At 39.9% G+C, this 21,720-nt stretch overlaps 1 protein-coding gene across 1 annotated transcript; it reads right to left on the bottom strand.

The window, feature by feature from the left end:
- Positions 1-1,159: 1,159 nt before the first annotated feature.
- Positions 1,160-21,281, bottom strand: GFPT2 (glutamine-fructose-6-phosphate transaminase 2). Its single transcript, XM_071758660.1, has 19 exons — positions 21,145-21,281; positions 13,911-14,018; positions 13,179-13,277; positions 12,407-12,532; positions 11,782-11,840; positions 11,150-11,284; positions 10,190-10,251; positions 8,651-8,730; positions 8,244-8,361; positions 7,458-7,621; positions 6,923-7,018; positions 6,713-6,810; positions 6,262-6,382; positions 5,767-5,924; positions 5,516-5,630; positions 4,744-4,871; positions 3,905-4,072; positions 2,632-2,793; positions 1,160-2,021 (listed from the first exon to the last, which is right to left on the bottom strand). The coding sequence occupies exons 1-19, from the start codon at positions 21,149-21,151 to the stop codon at positions 1,977-1,979; spliced, it is 2,049 nt and encodes a 682-aa protein (XP_071614761.1). The 5' UTR covers positions 21,152-21,281; the 3' UTR covers positions 1,160-1,976.
- Between the last annotated feature and the right edge of the window lie 439 nt (positions 21,282-21,720).

Consider the following 21,720-nt stretch of genomic DNA (forward strand, 5'->3'; position numbering starts at 1 on the left):
GCAGCCCCCCGACCCCTGGCGTGACGTCATCAGCACACGTCAATCTGTCACCAGATTTATGACGTCACCTTACAGCCGCCCTTCGTCATGAGGTGCGGTGGCACCAACCCCGGTGTCGGGGGGTGCAGCCGGTTCCTCACAGCTGCCCTGCTCCAGCCATCGAGGAAGTGTTCTGCGAAGTAAATGCCTCCCACGGAGAGGAAGCCTTCAGAGCACCGCAGCAAAGTGACATCACACACCTGTGACATCATCACAGTCTGTCACAGCACCACGAGAGACCACGGACACCTCACATCCCTGCTTTGGGGTGACACCAGAGTGCCCAGGCTCACACTGCTGGGTTGTGGCAGCGCTGGGGAGTGCAGCACGGGCATCACGTTTTTTCCCAGGGGGAAGCTGCTCAGAGGGAAGGGATTTATTCCCTCTCCAGGTAGCTGAGCTATTTTTGGCACTCTATACATTCCCATCCCATCTGCCTTGACATTAGGGCTGGTTGTTTTTCAAAAGCAGGTGCTGTCTAAAAATAAAGGCAGCTGATGTCTAAAAATAAGAGCAGCTTTCTTTTGTCATAGGTGATTTTAGAAAAAAACACCAGTTTAAAAAAAAAAACACAGAAAACAAAAATAATTTACTGTGCCATGTAGACTAAATAATGACAGTTTCATAGCAATGCTTTTTCAATATGCAGAGGTTGCTCATTCTGGACAGAGAGTAAAAGGAACCTTTGCATCATTTCCCAAAACCTGTTGGATACAAGGCTACCATATTCTTGACATCTAGGTCAAATTTTCACTATGCTTTTTGTTATGATTTGGGTTCTTTTATGTGGTGATAAAGACTGAGAAACAGTTTCCTGGACGAAGCTACTATTACAAAAAGTTAGTGTAAAACTTTCAAACCCTGAACATAAATACAATTAATAAAGCAGGCCTTTAGTCCTAGCTCAACAATATACTTAATATTCTTTTATTTGCTGGTATAGAGTTGGGGTCTTATATACATATACATTTCCTAGTAGCTGCATTTCAGATAATATAATAAATGCAAGCTTATGGTATTTTTTTTTTGCCAAGTAGGCTTTAGGCAAGACTGGGGCAGAAACTCTGAGAGTCCTGCAGACAGGACATGAGGAGTCATCAAATGAAAAACAAACAGTAAATCCAGAGCAAGAAGAATTACATAATCTTTTAATTGCATTGTAGTTTCATTGTACACTCTTCAAACAAATATCACTTGAAAGACTTCCAGTTCCCTTATTTTGTTGCACTGTGCATGTTATGCAAATAAGAGCTGGGGTGGCAGCTCTGGCTTTTCAAAGAATTAGTTGAAAGCAGCAGAAATTTAAAACAGAGCTGGGAATTTACAGCCACAGAAGAGCTTTGCAAATGACTGGTGAGACATGAACCACAGATGCAAAGAGGGGAGGGGAACTGGGGAGAGAAAACAAATTTCCAGTTTGAGCTGAAGTAAGAAAAAAACCTCCAACAACTGTACACAAGTGTCAATGTGCTCAGTATTTACATTCTGAGCATTACCACTGCTACAGATAAGCAACATACTAAAAAATAACTTAAAAAAGCTATACAATTGTAGTTATAAATACTGTATCTTTAAAACTAGTTAAGTAGTGTAGGCTAAAAAAAATGTTCACAGTTGCTCTGAAGAGAGCTGTATATATATATATATATTGCACAGTACAAAAGTTCATTCAGTATACCATGTGTAAACAATTTTAAACAATTCTTATCTTCTCCTTTGGCAATTTCAGGACTTAAAGGAATATTTGCTGTGAGCAAAAGCACTTGGGTACAAGGCACATCAAAAGCTTTTAAAGCTGCAAGAGAAAACCATCTGACACTTTCCAGTTAGCACTGTCATTCTCTTCAGAAAAATGTGTACCTGTCAATTCAGTACAACACATTTCTCTAAGTATAACTCAGAGGTCTGATGACAGAAACATCAGCTGTTCTTGGCTGTTATTCTACAGTTACAGATTTGGCCAAATTTCTTGGGAAGTCCACCTGGAATGAAGAGACAGACTTTCAGTACATGACAGAGTAATACTGACATTCTGCGTTTGACAGTTCATTTAGTGTGATTTTTTTTTAGATTTCCTAATGAGTTCTGCTTTATTCTAGACACATTAACACACACACAAGAGACTACAGAACAGCAGATAATGACTCACTGCTGAACTCATCCTCAATTCTAAAATGCTCCTAACAAATACCTATGTTTTGTGCAGGGAACCTTTCCAAAGGTATCAAACTGACACCCCCAGCCAGCACCAACAAACTCAGCCATACAAAGCTCTGAACTATTCCTTGTTAAAGTGCAGTATCCCAATTTAAGATTTAATTATTTGAAAAGGCCCTATCTGCTCTCTTTAAGTAATCAAACTAGGCAAACTGTCATTTTTTTCAGAAGCACACCTTTAGAAAAATATAAAGCTGAAGAATCAGTGCCAATTTGACACCTCCACTACCACAGTCACTTTAAGCTCCTAGAACTATTATCTTAGTTCTTTCTTAGATTTGCCATGTAGCTGATCTCTCACTTCACACTGGTAGGAGGAAGCTCAGAACTGCTCTAACTGGAGTGCTAAGAACAGAAAGCACTTAAAGCACTTACATCGTATCCTCGGAGAACAGCCAGGTGGAATGAAAGCAGCTGCAGAGGAATAACACTCAAGACTCCTTGAAGGCAGTCGACTGTATGAGGCAGCTCAATGGTTTTGTAGGCAAATTTAGAGCTTTCTGTGTCTTCTTTAGAACACAGAATGATTGGACGTCCCTGCAAATAAAATAATAATTTTGTAGTGTTAAGTGAAGAGCTGGCTTCAAACTGCTTTGACATTGTTTCACAGTGCGTGTGAAGATCCCCACATAGCTAACAAAGATAGTGCCTGTCCTGCATAATTACTTTTGTCATTCACTCTTTTGTAAGACTTGAATGATTTCACCCTGTAGATATTTTATGTTATTTTTATATTATTATTTATATTCTTTATTATCGTTTATATATTTACTTTTATTTATTATTTATATATTTATATTATTCATATATTTATATTATTTATATATTTATATTATCTATTATTTATATTTATTATCGTTTATATATTTACTTTTATTTATTATTTATATATTTATATTATTCATATATTTATATTATTTATATATTTATATTATCCATTATTTATATTATTTATTATCGTTTATATATTTACTTTTATTTATTATTTATATATTTATATTATTCATATATTTATATTATTCATATATTTATATTATTTATATATTTATATTATCTATTATTTATATTTATTATCGTTTATATATTTACTTTTATTTATTATTTATATATTTATATTATTCATATATTTATATTATTTATATATTTATATTATCCATTATTTATATTATTTATTATCGTTTATATATTTACTTTTATTTATTATTTATATATTTATATTATTCGTATTTTTATATTATTTATATATTTATATTATCTATTATTTATACCATTTATTATTTATATTACTTATTTATATTACTTATTATTTATATTATTTATTTATTTATTATTACATTATTTTTTAAGGGTTGGACTTGACGATCTCTGAGGTCCCTTCCAACCCAGCCAATTCTATGATTCCATGATATCATTCCATTTGCTTCTAAACAAAAAAAAAAAAAAAAAACCAAAAACCAAGCAACCCACATGCAGTCAATTTTCACTACTGTAATTACAACTGTAATGACAACCTAACACTGCAGATGTACCAACTTATTTCTAATTTAATAATTAGAAAAAATAAACACGAATACATCCTTTTTCTGCAGCACAGTCAGCAGCAATGCAATGTGAACAATTTCTTTCCCTATGACCCTAAACAGTTTACCTGTCTGGCAGTGACCTGTTGCAGAGCATTCTGGCACTTGGTGAAACAAGGATCCTTCATTATCACCATGATAACAGGCATCTGTTTATCTATTAGGGCTAATGGCCCATGCTTCAGCTCACCAGCCAAGATACCTTCAGAGTGCATGTAGGTGATCTCTTTTATTTTCTAAAATAAAAAAAAAAATCAAAATAAAAACCAAAAAAAAAAAGCAAAAAAAACAAAACCCAAAAAAAACAACAAAAAAAAAAAACAACCCATCAAGTTACTAGTAAATCAGACAAGAAATAAAAGCCACAAAAAGCAAAAGACCAAGGCTGTGTGTCTGCCACTTAAATACAGACATACAGTATCAAGTTTTTATTTTTAAAGATCTGCCAATAGTGAAAAGAGCCAGGCTTGTCTGCTGGGATTTACAGCAGGCTGCTGGTGGAAGCAGAGCAGGAACTAAACACCCCATAAACCCTACTTGTAACATTTCAAACTCCTGTGAGAGATGGATATGCAACCATTCCACCATAATGTTCATAACATCTGAACGTCAGCACATGGTGGTTTTCTTATGTTTTTTTTAAAAGGGTCAGCATTTTAAGTTGGTTGGGTTTTGTTGTCTGTTGTTCCATTTTGTTTTTTAAATAGATTCACTAAACCCTGCATTTGTTATGTGAAAGAAACAAGAAACTGATAACCTATCCCAGCTCACTTTATGTATTTGTTCAATCCAGTGCAGTTTTACTGCTGCTGAATGAAGTTGTAATGACATATTTGAAATAAACTATGTTGCAGAAGCCACAGAAGCTCATTTTAAGTAACATCCAACAATACTGAGAAGTTCTCACCAGAGCTCCTTCCAGACAAGTGGCATAATTATACCCACGACCCATAACCAGCAGTGATCTTTGTTTGTACAGCTCAAGAGCCAAATCATGTATCTTCTCATCCAAGGACAAGACTTCTTTGATCATCTCTGTTGGGGCACACAAAAAGCACATATGAAAAAGTTTTTAATGGGAAAAAAATTGTTTGTGGTAGGATGTTTTAACCATCTATTGGAACAAATAAACTTAATATAATTCAAGTGTTAACTTGGCACCTCTGACTGCAGTCTAAGGGTATTTTTACAGCCCTATTTAGCCTTAAATCTTTATTTGTGAAGCCAACCCATATATATTTACAGTAACAAATTTAAAGCAACTATTGGCTTAAGCAGTGCTCATAAATCCCATTTGGATTTCCAAAGGAAGTTGTGAACACCTGTTTTGAAGTCACTTTATATTAATTTCCTTTTACCTGTGCTGATTTAAACTGACAGGCTTTAAAAACTGCAAATCATCAACCTAAGAGATGAAGCAATATTTCTCATACTAAACTACTTTATTGTAATTAGAAGACCCAATCGATGGAAATTCTGATCTTCCTGCAAGTTTTTTGGAAGGGCACTTGTAAAACTGGCAATTAGTGCAGAAACTAATAGTCCATTTCCCTTATATTGTCAAGCTTTTAGGATGAGAAGAGTGAAACTTAAATGAGAAAGAAACATCCCCAAGTAGTGTTTTATTGCCCATTAAACAACATCCCCTATCCCTCTTAGAACCCAAAATATCAATATACCTGGCAATGATTTCAGTCCACTAATGATTTCCTGTCTCCTTTTCTGCAAGGAAATTCTGTCTTCAGACATCATCAGGCCAAACATTACAAGAGACACAAATTGGCTGGTATAAGCCTGGAGACAAAACAAAACATTTAGCAGCTAAGCCTACAGAGAATTAGTATGATCTCAGTTGGAAGTGCTACAATTAATATTTTAATTGGATTCCACAGAGCTGAAGTATTTAAGTCAAACACTGAGCAGCAATTACCTTTGTGCTTGCCACACCTATCTCAGGTCCTGCATTGATGTGTACACCACAGTCAGTTTCCCTGGATATTGAGCTCCCAACTGTGTTTGTGATGCCAACTGTCAGAGCACGACGTTCCTTACAGTACCTCAAGGCCATCAGAGTGTCTGCAGTTTCACCTGGAAAACATTTACATCTTGACTTCAGCTTTAAAGGATATTAATGGTTCCTGAAAGGTGTAAAATTCTACACAAGTGTGTTCTAACTAACAGCATCCACAGTGTCACTATGCAAAATGCAACTGGAAACAATCTTTCAGCACTCACTCACTGCCTGTGTATTGTATTTGCCTTGACTGTATTTGAATCAAGTCTTTAAGAAACTTTTATTCATTACACATCTGGCTTACTAGCTATCATTCTCCTTTGTAACATGCAGAAAGTAATAAATTATCAGTGGCTAAAGAATTTTCTACAGTTTTCTCTCAACTGAAGGCAAACAGTAAATGCAGCTCACCTGACTGACTTATAAAAAAGCAAACATCATCTCTGAATACAGGTGTGTTTCTGTCCAGGAAGTCACTAGCAAGTTCCACCATCACTGGTAACTCAGTTAACTCTTCCAGTACTTGCCGAGTCTGTATTCAAACAGCACACAGTATTTGTTAATGTTTTAAGCCATAAAAGTTATAGTCAGAGATAATCTAAATGGATTATTACCAAAATTGATAATTACAGTTCACCAGAGCTTTAAAATGCAAGGCAAAAAAAGTGAATTTCTAGCATGGCAGATAACAGCACTGGAGCACCAATAAAGAATGTGGCAGAAAGAAAAACTAAGTAAAAGGGCAAGATCCCTCTGTGAAAGGCAAAGTTTGAGATACAGAAGAGAAAGCAGATGAAGAGCTGCTGTCTAAAAGCCCAGCAAGTAGGAATTAGAGATGCATTTCAGCTAAGGCTGCACATACAGCTACTGCAGCGTGGTAACTGGTCCCACAGCCAATAATGATCAATCGTCGGCATCTTCTGATTTCTTTCAGATGATCCTTCAGACCCCCCAGCAGAACTGTAAACAAACAAGCAAGCATATTTATATATCAGTGGTGTATTTTATTTTCCTAGTGATCATCTTAAAAATCTGCAGGCTTAGTGGAGCTTGAATGCCAGTTCTGAGTTACCTGTGCTGCTCTCAAAATTCACCCTGCCTCTCATCGTATTGACAACTGATTCCGGTTGTTCAAAAATTTCCTTTTGCATGAATGCACTGAAGTTACCTGTTCAGAAAAACATTACATGTTAACACTTAGGTACATGGCTTGTTATCTGAAGTGTACTACAGTTACAAAAAGATCACCTGTGGCAGGAGCCTAATTTAAGTTAATGTGGTTAAGCTTAAAAAAAAAGCTTAGGAGTAGGAGAGAAAAAGGAAGGAATGGTGGTTCTGTTAGGTTGGTTTTCATTTCCCAACACTGACAAGGTAACTGACTTCCTTTTTAAAAAAACTTGCCTATTCCACTTCAGTTCTTAAGTTTACAGCTGAACTTTCCCAACAACTACAACTCCATGTTAGTATTAGTTATATTTTCACCAAGTACCGAGACTGGCCTAAACATTAGGTCATTTTCACAAATTACCAGTTTTCTGTTTTACCTACAATGCAGACAACAACTCCCCATCTTTGATAACAACTCACTTACAGATGTTTCAACCCACCCTTCATGATTTGCTGCAATTCCATCTGCAAGGTTTGGATGGCCCGGGAAGGATCATCACTGGCTGAACGCTCCAGGCGGTGAATTGAAAGCTTCCCATCAGTCACTGCTGCAATGTCATCATCTTCTAAGAAAATGACTCTGTTTGTGTGCTCAATGATAGCACTACAGAAAAAACAGAAGCAAGAAAACCTGACATGTCAGAGCTGGTAGCAGCACTCCTGAAATCAAATACGCCACAAACTACAGATAGAGCCATCTTAAAGGAAATGGCTCCATCTGCTGCTCTGTTTGCACTCTCACAGGAACCCAGAGCAGAAGGCTCAGGAACCACATCCCTCATCAGCAAGTTCCTGCCCCTGATGGACTCCTAAGTCACAATCCTGTTTCTGAGGTGAGTACCTGATGTCCATGATCCTGCTATGTTTGGAACCACACCACTATTTTCTCTTCTCATGGCTGGATTAAAATTCCAAACTCAAACTAAGCTATACTCAGCTGGCAGTGTCTATTTGTACCCAATTTACCTTCCTACACTGGATGTATTTGACACAGAGGTTAGCAACTGGCAGATACTGCACTAGTTTGCCATTCAAATGCTGCCAAGCCACCACATTTTTCTAACACATGAAGCCTTAGCATGAAGGCTTCATGAAAGTACCATCTAGACCAGAAACTTTTCCACCAGAAAATAATTGCACAGCATCAAGACAGCATGAGATTTCCAGAACTATCTCAGTTCTGAAGAAAAGCAGCATTCTGAGAAATGTTTAAGAACTTTCTCTACCTTGCATCTGAAGCAAAGAAGAATTCTACTGCCTTATCCCCAACAGCATGAAGGCATGTAGAACTGTCCAGCCTTTTCAGGCGTGAATTGCAGATGTTCTTCACGTTCTCAATGTTGCCTATTGAAGAAATAAGACACTTGAAATGCAAAACCAGATCTGGTCAAATTAAAGATTATTACAGACTACACAAGTTATCCCAGTTACACAATTATTTGGGGAGGATAGGACTTTTACATGAACTCGGTGCATTTGGTAGTATAAAATAGAATATCCTTAGCTAAGAAACTATTTGGGGCACCAGCTGGTAGTTTTACAGTAGAAAGACCAATTAACCTAATTTCTAATCATAATGTAACAATAATTTTACCTTCTTAAAATAACGTAATTAAATAATGAATCAACTTACATGTTCTATATAAAACAGGAATCTGTTCAGTGGAGAGCTTGTACTTGCTTCTAACCCCAATGAGCAAAGGACTCCCTCTCCTACAAAGGGAAAACACACAAGTTTATAAAGAGGAAGGCACATATAAAGAAGTCAAAGGACATCTGTGAAGTTTAAAGACAATATCCCATGTAAGTTCCTAAATAGGAAGATCATTATCAACCCTGATCCTACAGCCATTACATGACAGGAGTTATCTAAAGTTGGTTTGTTTCTCTAAGATTTGATAAATATTTATTATATGAATAAACACCATATGGCTTGGTGATTCTTTGCCCATGAACTAGACCCAGGCAGAGGAAAATGTGTATGAACCAGTTGTTTCCATCCAGTAATTACAAAACACAGGTACCTGTCTGAATACAATTTTTAAACAAAACTTACTCTGAAGTGAGCCAGCAATAAGCTCTAGCACTCTTTACTACTGAAATACTTTTCCATGCTTTAGCCTTTTAATCTCAGAAATGTCAACTGCACTTCTAAAACTGTAAAATATTAAGATCATTTTAAAATTAAATGGCTCAAATGCCATATTGAAGAGCTTATTCCAAAAAAAATTAAAATCTCACAGGAAGAAAAGAGCAATTCACTCCCTCAAGACCTCAGATTACAAGTTTAGCTTCTATTAATCCCCTCACTCCTAAAAACCCCAAACTGAACCATATATAGAATAGTTAATTTCAGAAGATAGTCTCCAACTAGAGTGATGGTGCAGCTGGCTTTTTCACAATTTTAATATAGTCTCATTTTAGACCACAGAAGCAATGGACTTTTTGGTTGTAGTACAAAATAGTCTTTATTATCACAGCTACTTCACTTGCTATTTTAATATCTTCACATTTCCTGAAAGTTGTTTTCCAAGTCATAAATAAAAGTAGAATTTATACAGAAAAAAAACCCTTCATAAATGCTATGGCAGATACAGAACACTATTTGTATAACTTACTAGTATGGCATTTTAGCCAACCTGAACGTAGTTCTCTCAGTCTTTATTCAATGGAAAGTAAAACTGAACCATACCCTTTCCCTCCCCTTTTAGATAAGAAATGTTTGCACACTCCTAATATAACTTTAGAAACAGAAGATACACTGAGCTTCTTTACTGACACACTGTAAGAGATAAAAAGATAAGACTACAGAAATGAGTCTGTCAGAAGTACATTCTCTGAGTGCCATTTGGACAATCTCCAACAGAAACTGTATTTGCATGAAGCAAGAAAATATCATCTGATTGCTTTTCACTACTGTCTTTTCATCCTCAAAAAGTGAGCAGTGACAGCTAACTTATTAAACAAAATCAAGTTAAACATAGAGAATACAAGACAAACATTTGGAAATTCTGTGACCTGCAATCAGTACAGCTCAAAGTAAGATAAATATAATAGTCAGCTGAAGAGATGCTCAGCAGAATGTGTTTTGGTTTTAGGATGTTAGCATTTTGTTTGGTTTGTTTTTACCTAAAAAAGCATGAATTATGTATAAAATGGGACTTTTACTAACCTGGTAGCAACAGCTTCACCTGGGTAATGGATGCTCTTGAAAACCAATGCAAAAGCACCTTCCTGGTAACCATGCAAACAGAAGAGAAAAAAAAAAACCTTAAACAATTCATCTTAATTAGTTACATCTCCTTAAACTGGGGCCCCTCTTCCTGAGAAGGCTGTGAAGGAAAGCTCTTTACTACTATCAGGAATCTCTTCCTGGAGGGCAGACTGCACCTTTAAAGGAATTGGTGATGGAGCAGAACCAGCTAACATGCACTTAACAGTGTATCAGCTGAAGGATCAGGAAGAGAGCACTTAGCCTCCTGTTATAAATAAAACCAGTACCTTCCAGTGCAACAGTTCAGAAAAGCTTCAACATGTTAACTTGTAATCCACAGGAGGACTTTTAGCTATTTACTTTTAGTAAGTCTTCTAATAAGAATGAGCAAATCACCCTTCCCCTCACTTCCATGGCTAAACTTAGGTTTTAAAGCACTCACATAGTAAGCAACAATAGATTCCCACTTCAGATTGGGAACCAGCTACACCATGAATCAGTTCAGCTTGTTAAATCTATTTCCAAGCATGGGAGCCAAGGCATAACATCAGACAAACTTGAATCACAGCAGTGTTTTAACATGATCAGAATAGCCTTTAGGAACACACTGCCCTTTATGAGAATTTCAACCCCCAGAGCCTTCTAAATTAAAAAAAAAAAAAAAAAAATTTAAAACCACCAGAAAAACTCCCACTGCTAATGCAATGTCAAGATTTACTACTGAAAAGCCTTTGAAGTTTCCAGACTTTTCATCTTGTTTCTTGGTCTATAAAGCATTGTTTAGAGGCCAAAAACTGTTGTTTGCAACACCTTCTAAGGACTCCTGCAAAGGATCTAAATGCATAAATGCAGAATACTTGGGAACCCCACAAATAGCTTATACTGTAGTAAAGAAAAAAAAAGGAATTTCCCACTTACCAACTGTTGAATAACTCTTTCTACCAAAGCTGAAAAACTGGTGTCCTCACTCTCTCTGTTATCATACATGTACTTTATCAACTTGGGGATTGTTTCTGTATCCGTTTCAGATTCAAATTCATAACCTTTGCTCTCCTGAAAAGTATATTAAAGTGTAAAAGCTGTTTTAATCCTCTGGAAAAGCCTTTCAGCTGCCTCCCACCACAAACTGAACAGTAAGACTGCTTGAAGTACTACACTGGACCAGTGGAGGGACATCACTAGAGGCAAAATATAAAGACTTGGCCTGTCATAGCTACTCTTTTGGAAATACTGTAGCCAGACATGTAGTAAGACCCAGTTGGTATCTGACAAGCAACATGAGACAGGAGGGAGTCCACTCCACACATCCTCTCAAAGAATTTGAGTGCAAATTACTACTCTACACCCTGAAGTAATGATTTAAGATTAAAAGAACATAATACACTTCACCAGGTCCCAAGTACCTTCATGAGGCAGACTCCTTCACACTGCTATTTTATAGATGATGTCAAAAAACTTGGTATCAGGTTCCAACAGAGTCATGAAAGACCTGAGAGCACTTGGTGGGGTTTTTACTGCCTACTTTTAGAATCAAGTTGCCACAGACTTACCAGAAATTTTCTCAGGTCCTTATAATTTGTGATGATTCCGTTATGGATAACAACAAATTCTAAAAAAAAAAAATAAACCAACTTATTAATCAAGTAATGAAAAATTAAGATCTTTAACCCAGATCACAAAATTAGAGGGGGAAAAACCTAGAAATTACCTGCTATAGTTTTCAGACCTAAAGTTTATCACAACATGGAGCACAGAAAGCAGAAGCTTACAAATTCTGAAGTTTACAAAGGTTGTTCCAAATCATTAAGATATTTTTAAACTACACCTGGCAGAATATCACCCATTCATTTCAAATGAAAAACAACAAGATATCTCTCTTTCAGCCCAGAAAATACTGATGCATTTATATTTTCAGTCTTATATTTTAAAACAAGAATATTGGTACTTTGGCTAACTTGCATCATTTTTTCAGAGAACACATCTCATTAAAGTGTTACTTTAGCTTCAGAAGAGTCTATTTTTTTGCAAAAGTGTCAAACCTAGATAGAATGGCAAGAGCTTGGTTCTTGTATACAAATTAGCTACCATAACACTTGTAGAAAGAGAAAACATCTGTACTATGCAATTTAACCATTTCAAATTCACACCTTCCAGAGGGCTGCAGAGATTACATACCATTACTTTTATCTGATCTCTGAGGGTGACTGTTTATTGCACTTGGTACTCCATGAGTTGCCCAGCGGGTATGTGCAATTCCAAAATGGGTCTCAAAGTCTGCTTTTGAATCCAGATCATCTTGTTCTATACACAAGAAATTCAGTTTACCATATATTTAAAGTTGACACACACACAACTAGTAAAACACCAGAAGAACTACTACAGGCAAAAATCTAGAAGTTATCTTCTGGCTTTCTTTTAAACAAACTATTTGCTTTCTTGACTTCACACTTCAGATAAATCAAGGTGGTGTGATTAAAACTTCTTTGCCAAGACTCAAGCATTTTCAGCCAACACTAACAGCTAGGCCAGCAGACCACATTACTACAAATTATAATGCAAATGTATTAAAACAGAACTCCAGTTCTTCACAGATGGAAGCACAGCATAAAGCAGATTGTGATGACAGCCAGATGCTTAAATGCTTGTAAATTCTGTCAGAGTCCATGTTTTGACATTTTAGAAATCATCCAAGTAAAGCACCAAAAGAGCCCAGGTTTTGAACAAAGGATCAAAAAAGGGAAGAGGAGACAGAGGATTTCACAGCACTATACCTAAAGATCAGCTTGCTTTTCAAGTGCAGATTTGGGGGGGCACAAACAATTTAAATGTCATTGGATTACTCCATGCAGTTATTTCTGGTACAAAATCATAATTTTAGTTTAATGCTCTGACTTTCTCTGAGATGCAGATATTATTTTACTTTTTAGGTAATTTTTAAGACACTTACTGTACAACTCTTCTTCCAGGGCCTTTACTTTTCCTCTTTTCTTAACAAGTTTGATGAACCTTTCTTTATCTTCATTATTATTGCCATCAACTGCTACTCCTAATTGGACACAGTCACAAATGTGATTTAAAGCATGAAATACACTGGATGAGAAAAAGACTGAGGAAATACAGACAAGCAAACACTGGTAAAATAATTATTTTATAGTATTATCTTTCAAAGGGATTTACTTGAAATCTGTTGCTAGACCTGTGTATCTTCAAATCAAACTAGGGAAGTCCATATCCACTGCCCAGATGAAAGTATACAGAAGCCATCTCACTTTTTGCTCATATACATGCCACCACACATGTATTTTGCCCAATGAAATCAATTAACTCAAATTTAAAGAAAATTTGACTCTTCCTCATCGTTTCAATGGAACTCACATGAACAAAAAAGCTGAGGCACAAACTGTAAAACCCTGTAAAAGGTCTTCCTTACATCTTGTTTGCTTTGCACATGTGTACTAAACCTCAACCACATCTGATTAGACTGAAACACCCAATATAATATCCTTGAGGAAGCTGAAGAAACTCCAAGAATCAAGGTAATTAGCTGATCTTCCTATTTGCAGGATAAAACAGAAAAATCCAACACAAAGTATATTAAAGTACCCAAAAAGTCAACTTACTCGCTTGCTTGCTACTTTACTTACTTGCTAAAATTAATTTGTTGAGTTGGTTTACATACCTGCAGAGTCATATCCCCTGTATTCCAGTCTCTGTAACCCTTTTATCAAGGTTTCAAATATTTCTTTCCGAGTCCGAGGCACTCTGTAGTTTAGATAAGCAAAAATTCCTGTTTAACAAGAAAAGTGGGAAGGAGGAAAAATTAAAAAAGAAAAACCAAGGATTATTTAGAATTCGCATTCATTCAGACTCAATTTAAAATCCTTTAAAACTTGCATCACAGAGGTCCTAGGGGGACCCAACCTCCCAATTAGTGCAATTCTTCCTTCTGGGTTTTCAAAATGAAAAGAGTTCAAATACAGTAAAGGAATTGGGATCTTATTTTTCAGTACAGATGCTCTCCTGAAAAGTTTTGCTCTCCTCATGTTGCCCACCAAGAGTTAAACAGTTGAGAGAGAGCTTAAAAAAATTCTACTTTTCATGAAAACCTCAAATGAAAATGGGAACATTGTGATCTATTTCATACCCAGATCCAAAACTAGACATTCAAAGAAGGAATATATTTACCAGTACTAACACAAGGAGACTTCTGTAATCAAAGTCATGGCCTTAAATACCCATGGGTAGGTACTAGGCACAACATCTAGTTCTGAAAGGCTCCAGCTTAATCCCAAATAGCACAGTGACTTCAGCAGGAAGAGAATAGGGAAGAAAACATAAAGAAAGGGCAGAAGTCAAAAGGATAGGACAACAAATGAAAGAAACATAAGACACAAAATCAGGGTCAAAAAAAACCCCAAGCATTCACTCCTGAAAAACAAGCATTCTTTGCACTGCCTCAACACAATGCTGCCTGCCAAGCTCAACTCAACAGAGACACAAGATCCCTTTGCTTGCCCCGTGTTACTCAGGTCAACACTCACAGAAACATCATAGGAAAGATGTGAACCCACTCCTTGCCTCCTTGGCAAACAGAACCTGGAAGAGTCTGTGAGTCTGACCACTCTTCTCTTGAACAGAGCAGTCATTAACAGAAAAGTGGCTTTTTTTTTACTTTTGGGGTTGGTTCCCCCCCACCCGCTGCCACACAGATTTCTTATTTTTTTTTTAAGGCAAAAATACACAAGTATTTTTTCATTAGAAGGATCTTGAGGGCTATTGTTTTATATTTTAAGAAGGTAAAGAAGAGGTATCCTGCCAAAATAAACCCTATACAAGGAAAACTTGTACTAACCAACAAGGAGGGCCTTGTTGAAGCAGTGGCGGTCAATGGCAGCCTTGGCTGCAGTGATCATGAGATGGTAGAGTTCAGGATCCTGTGTGGAAGGAACAGAATACCCAGTAGGACCAGAACCCTGGACTTCCACAGGGCAAACTTTGGCCTCCTCAATCGACTGTTAAGAGAAATCCCATGGGACAAGGTGTTAGAAGATAAAGGGGCTCAAGATAGCTGGTCAATATTCAAGAACCACTATTTGCAAGCACAGGATCAGAGCATCCCTATGGTTAGAAAATCTAGTAAGGGAGCTAGGAGACCAGCATGGTTAAAAAAGGAACTGCTGGGAAAACTTAAGTGGAAAAGGAAAATCTACAGATCATGGAAGGGGGGGCTGGTCACTTGGGAGGAATATAGGACTGTTGTCAGAGGATGTAGGGAGGCAATTAGGAAAGCTAAGGCGTCCTTGGAACTTAACCTTGCAAGTCGGGTTAAGGATAATAGAAAGGGCTTTTTCAAATACATAGCCAGCAAAACTAACACTAGAGGCAATATTGGCCCACTAAGGAATGAGCTGGGAGCCCTGGTGACAGAGGATATAAAGAAGGCAGAGGTGCTGAACGCCTTCTTTGCCTCTGTCTTTACTCCTGCAGGGTTTCCGCATGAGCCCCAGATTCATTTAACCCCAGAAGTAGTCAAGATAGATGAAGAGTTTGACATAGTAGATGAGGATTGGGTTAGGGATCAGCTGAGTAATCTGGACATCCATAAGTCGATGGGTCCAGATGGAATGCATCCAAGGGTGCTGAGGGAGCTGGCGGAGGTCATTGCTAGGCCACTCTCCATCATCTTCAATAAGTCATGGGTAACAGGAGAGGTGCCTGAGGACTGGAGGATAGCAAATGTCACTCCAGTCTACAAGAAGGGCAAGAAGGAGGACCCGGGTAACTATAGACCGGTCAGCCTCACCTCCATCCCTGGAAAGGTGATGGAACAACTTGTTCTTGTCACTATCTCCAGGCATATCAAGGACATGGGGGTCATCAAGAGCAGTCAGCATGGTTTTATCAAGGGTAAATCATGTTTGACTAACCTCATAGCCTTCTATGAGGAAATTACTAGGTGGATAGATGATGGAAGAGCGGTAGATGTGGTTTATCTTGATTTCAGTAAAGCATTTGACACCGTCTCTCACAGCATCCTTGTAGATAAGTTGATCAAGTATGGGTTTGGTGATCAGGTAGTGAGGTGGGTCAGGAACTGGTTGAAAGGAAGGAGTCAGAGAGTTGTAGTCAATGGGGCAGAATCTGGTTGGAGGGGCGTGACTAGTGGAGTCCCTCAGGGGTCGGTACTGGGACCGGTGTTGTTCAATATATTCATCAACGACTTGGATGAGGGTATAGAATGTACCCTCAGCAAGTTTGCTGATGACACTAAGCTGGGAGGAGTGGCTGACACACCAGAAGGCTGTGCTGCCATTCAGAGAGACTTAGACAGGCTGGAGAGTTGGGCAGGGAGGAACAAGATGAAATTCAACAAGGGGAAGTGTAGAGTTTTGCATTTGGGGAAGAACAACACGATGTCCCAGTATAGGTTGGGGGCTGACCTGCTGGAGAGCAGTGTAGGTGAAAGAGACCTGGGGGTCCTGGTAGACAAGAGGATGACCATGAGCCAGCAATGTGCCCTTGTGGCCAAGAAGGCCAATGGCATCCTGGGGTGCATTAGAAAGGGTGTGGTTAGTAGGTCAAGAGAGGTTCTCCTCCCCCTCTATTCTGCATTGGTGAGGCCACACCTGGAGTATTGTGTCCAGTTCTGGGCCCCTCAGTTCAAGAAGGACAGGGAAGTGCTTGAAAGAGTCCAGCGCAGAGCTACTAAGATGATTAAGGGAGTGGAGCATCTCCCTTATGAGGAAAGGCTGAGGGAGCTGGGTCTCTTTAGTTTGGAGAAAAGGAGACTGAGGGGTGACCTCATCAATGTTTTCAAATATGTAAGGGGTGAGTGTCAGGGAGATGGAGTTAGGCTTTTCTCTATGGTGACCAGTGATAGGACAAGGGGTAATGGGTGTAAGTTGGAGCATAGGAGGTTCAAGTTGAATATCAGAAAGAATTTTTTTACTGTAAGGGTGACAGAGCCCTGGAATAGGCTGCCCAGGGGGGTTGTGGAGTCTCCTTCACTGGAGACATTCAAAACCCGCCTGGACACGTTCCTAGGCGATGTACTCTAGGTGGCCCTGCTCTGGCAGGGGGGGTTGGACTAGATGATCTTTCGAGGTCCCTTCCAACCCCTAGGATTCTATGATTCTATGATTCTATGATTCTATGAAAACACAACCACTCCTTTTCTCTGCCTACTGGTCTTCCCGGGACCTTTTATTGCAAGACCTTGCAAATCTGTACCCCCAATAAAAACCAAATGTTTTCAACAGTTTCTCCAAGCAACAAGTCAGGACTGGAGACTAAGGTTAGTAAAAATCAGATTTTAGAAAGAGGTCAACAGATAAGCAGTCCAGACAAACAAGGTTTTAGATACAGAAAGCTTTTGTTTGAAATTTTACACCCTCTTCCCCTTCAATTAAGGCTTTTGAACTGTAAATGGATATATTGAAGAAGCTGTTACAGACCAATAAGTCTGCCTTATAAATACTCATGTGAATCCTCTAACTCCACTGGTTTTAAGCCATTGATACTGCTGATTTGACAGTGAGACTAAGAGACTATTTGGTCTCTAAATTTATCTTTGAGGGATTAAAGGGTGGAAAATGCTTCTGTGCTACAGAAGTGAGATTTATGAGGAGCCCAGCCTAATTATTCCTAGAGCATCCTACATTAGCAGAGACACCAAGACAATAGTTGCATTTAAAGAGGTATCTGGGAATTTGAACAGCTAAATACTGTTCATCATGGATGCTTTGAAAAATAATGCCTTTGGTTATGTACAGTCACCTTAGACTGAGAGCCTGTTGATCATTTTTCCAGACAGATTTACCCTTCTCTGGCACTGACCACGAACCTCAAGAGCAGCATTCTTCAATTTCTTCAATCCAAATTTCTCAACATCATTCCAAAACATTGCTACACACCTCATTTCAGATCCAGCTCTACTTTCTAGGCCAGATTTCACAATTTATTGAAGAGGCATCAGCCTTGCATGTTCCATGTGGCATCTTTGACTACACAGAGCTCCAGGAAAAACCTTCCTTTGGGACTCTCCTTACAATGCTACCAGTGTGCTGTAATTGTTAAAAAGATCTTTGTTTCCAGGGAACTGTATCTGTGCTCCCACACACGTGAATTAGGAGATGCAGAAGTCACCAGAGGCTATTTACAATGAAAGCAATAGCTGTAGCCTGACTTCTTAAGGAACATATTAAAAACTCTTTCAGTTCAAGGACACAGATCTTAGCTCTCAGCACTGTTTTTTTAGTACTTTTCTCTACCTACTTGCATGTTTTTTCCCTACTCAGCCATCACTTTGGCCAGATTTAAAGCACATTGCTCAACTCATATAGAGACAACTTTTGATAAAGACTCTTTAATTCCTTCTGGAAAGAAGCCAACATGACTGAATCCTAGTTGAATCATATTCATGATAAGAGAGGTTTGTGATGCTCACAAGTGACTTTGTAATGGCCTCCCCAAGCTATTAGATGCCATTTCCAGAGCTTGCATCTCTGCAGTGAAGGCTCAGACACCCTAAAGCAATACAATACTGCAGAGATATCTATCATGTTAAGGTAATGTTTGTCAGCACAACATGAGGAATGAAATACTTTTCTAAGTCCTACATACAAACACAGAATCCAAGGGAACCACTTAAGAAGTATTTTACTGGTGTATTCTCTCTTGACCCGAATGCTAAATCTCATCTGTAACTTCCCATAGTTACAGAGTTTGCACAAAAATATGAACTAGGTCAACCAGGTATGGCTTAGCTTTGTGAACAGATACTCAAAACATAAACAGAAGGCTGTTAAACTTGAGTAAAACCAGTTTTAATCAGGTGCAGACACTGACAGCAAGGCTCCCCCTTTCTGTGTATATAGTTTCCCCTTTCCCTTTCAGGATTGCAAGGACAGCATCAAGGGGAAAAAAGATGAGCATTTTTTGTGGGAAAAATCCACAAGAACTCTTGCCATTACCAGATGGCAAGCGGGCAGCCTATACTTGAAGTTTGAACTAAATTAATGACATTTTAAAAATAAAAGGATGCCTTCACAGGAGGGGTAAGCATAATTTCTTTGCCAGAATCTTAGCTTTGAGAAAGTCCACTTCTCAACTCCATATCCTCTTGAAACTCACTTTCATTTAAGATCATTAGATCATCAGTTTAAGTGCATCTTACCCAGTTTTTAAGCCCTGCTTATTTCTGCTATACTGGATTTTCAAAAAGGAAAACGATGGGTTTAAATCATTATGTGCTACCTGAAGTCAGAGAAAACGCAACAGGACATATTGTTAACACTTAAACTTGGCAAGATATGCAAAAATAAATAAATAAATAAAAGTCAATATAAAAACTGTTGGCTGCGACCCCAAGAACTCCTGCACTTTCTACAGAAGATCAGCCTAGCAAGGAAGACAAGGGACATCTTTCATGATAACAAATAACATTTAAAAGGTCTCCAAATGCTGATGGGAAGAAAACTAGCACTTCTCTCACTGCACTTATGAACTGCTACTTTCTTTGCCACCTCATACTCAGGCAGTTACTCCACCCCAAAGTAGAGGTTTTAACAAACTCATTTAACCCTGTTAACACCCTCATTTCCCAATCAATATACAGCCCAGTTATGCTCAGTTTTTGACAGTGTCATTACATGTGTCACTGCCTAGTGCCTGTCACCAAGACCTTTGGCTTGCTTAGGCACTGAGCCAAGTCTCTCACCTGCAGGGGGTTTGTTTAGAAGACACCCAGATTGTTTCATTGATGGCAACCTGAGAGTCAGGTAGGAGCTCAAACAGTATCCTTTGAGCTGCCATTCAAATGGAAGCCACTCGCCAGGCTTCTTGATTTCTGAGGTTACAACTAAAGAGGATGCAGATGCAGGGAAAAGATCTAGCTCAGAAAGTCCATTTCTGGGAGCTGTAGCCAGTCACTTCCAGCCTGCCTCTCACAAAAGAGTTTTTTTGTTCTTGATGGCTAGGAAGTACAAGCACAGTATTTTTTAATTTTTTTTTTTAAGTATCCTTCCAGACCTGAGAGCAGGTTTCAGAGAAAGTAATAGGTAGAGTTTCACTAAAATTTCCTCCATAAGTAAAATATATTGTATTAGCAGCTTCTGAAGCCGCACTTTGATTTTAATCTGACCCAAAGCATATCTAAGCAATTTTGGTGCGATGTAGGTATTATCTTCACCATCTCATCTTTATTATATAAAGGACAGCGAATAAACTCATATCACCTAATAAGTAAGCTCCTTCAGAGCCTTTGTTTGAAAAACCACAAACTCTTCCTAATCGCCGCAGTTGGGAAGTGAGTCACAACTACTCCCTAACCCCGGACTGGGGAAGGCAGAGCTGGGCTCAGGAAGCAGTGCGGGCATCACCCGCAGCAGCGATGCCCCTGAGGCTGCCGGACCAGAAGCAACGCAGCCCAGACCCCCGGAGCGGCTGGGAGCTGGGAACGGGACGTTTTCCAACCCCGAGACCTAGGGAAAGCCGCCGGACACAGCGGAGAAGCGAGGCTGTGAGGAACAGAAAGGCAATCTCCTTTCCCTGTGAGGAAGGGGAGCTTTACCTGTACCTGCCATCACCTCAAGAGCCGCTCATCCTCCTTTCCCATCCCCACAAAATGGATGCAGCGGGCCAGTCCCGAACGACCCCGCTGCGGGGGGATGGTTTCCGCAGCCCCGGCACCCGCTGTCAGAGCAGAGCAGAGCAGCTCCACACCCCTCACCTCAGGGACAAAGCAGCCCTTGTCCCCCACACCGGCAGAAGCGGCGGCCGGACCAGGGCTCAGGCCGCTTTGTCCGCAGGCACCTCTCCTACCCGCGGAGGCGCCCAGCCCCGTCCCGTCCCTCCCGGAGGGCAAAAGGCTGCGGCGGGCAGCGAGGGTCGGCAGCCGCGGACCCGTCACTCACCGCACATGGTCGCGCCACACGGTCCTTCCCGCTGACAGGAAACGCGGCTCCCGCCCAGCGACCTCGCTCGGGGACTGCAGCCTCCCCGGCTCTTATAGCGCGGCCGGCTCGGCCCCTGCCTCCCTGCTCATTGGCCGGGCAGCGGGCGCCGGGGCCGCTCCTCCCCGAGCGGGTGCACGGCGGGGGCAGAGCCCCGGCGCGGAGGCGGGGGGGTGAGGGGGCAGCGGCGGTTCGAGCCCTGCCTCCGGTCTGGCCCATCCCTCCCCGAGGGCGGTGGCGAGCGGCTGGGTGTCCCGCTCTCCCCATAGGGGAGGCGAAGCTGCCCGTCCTGTTGGGGTGGCATGGCCGGGGCTGAGGCAGGGGGCTGGGGCAGCCCCCACAGGGCTCAGCAGGGGAAGGTGTCCCTCGTTTTCCAGCCTTTTCGGCCACAAGCGCTTAGAAACACGCTGAGCAGCCAACACCGCCCGCACAGGCTGGATCCGGAGCACCTGCGCTGATGCTCAACGGACCCAGGGCCAAAGGCGATGGCCATCGGCCTGTCCTGCAGTGGCCGAGTGAGCTGCCGGTCTGTGTGGT

Source organism: Heliangelus exortis, chromosome 15 (assembly GCF_036169615.1).
Source record: "Heliangelus exortis chromosome 15, bHelExo1.hap1, whole genome shotgun sequence".
In the NCBI taxonomy this organism is placed as follows: Eukaryota; Metazoa; Chordata; class Aves; order Apodiformes; family Trochilidae; genus Heliangelus; species Heliangelus exortis.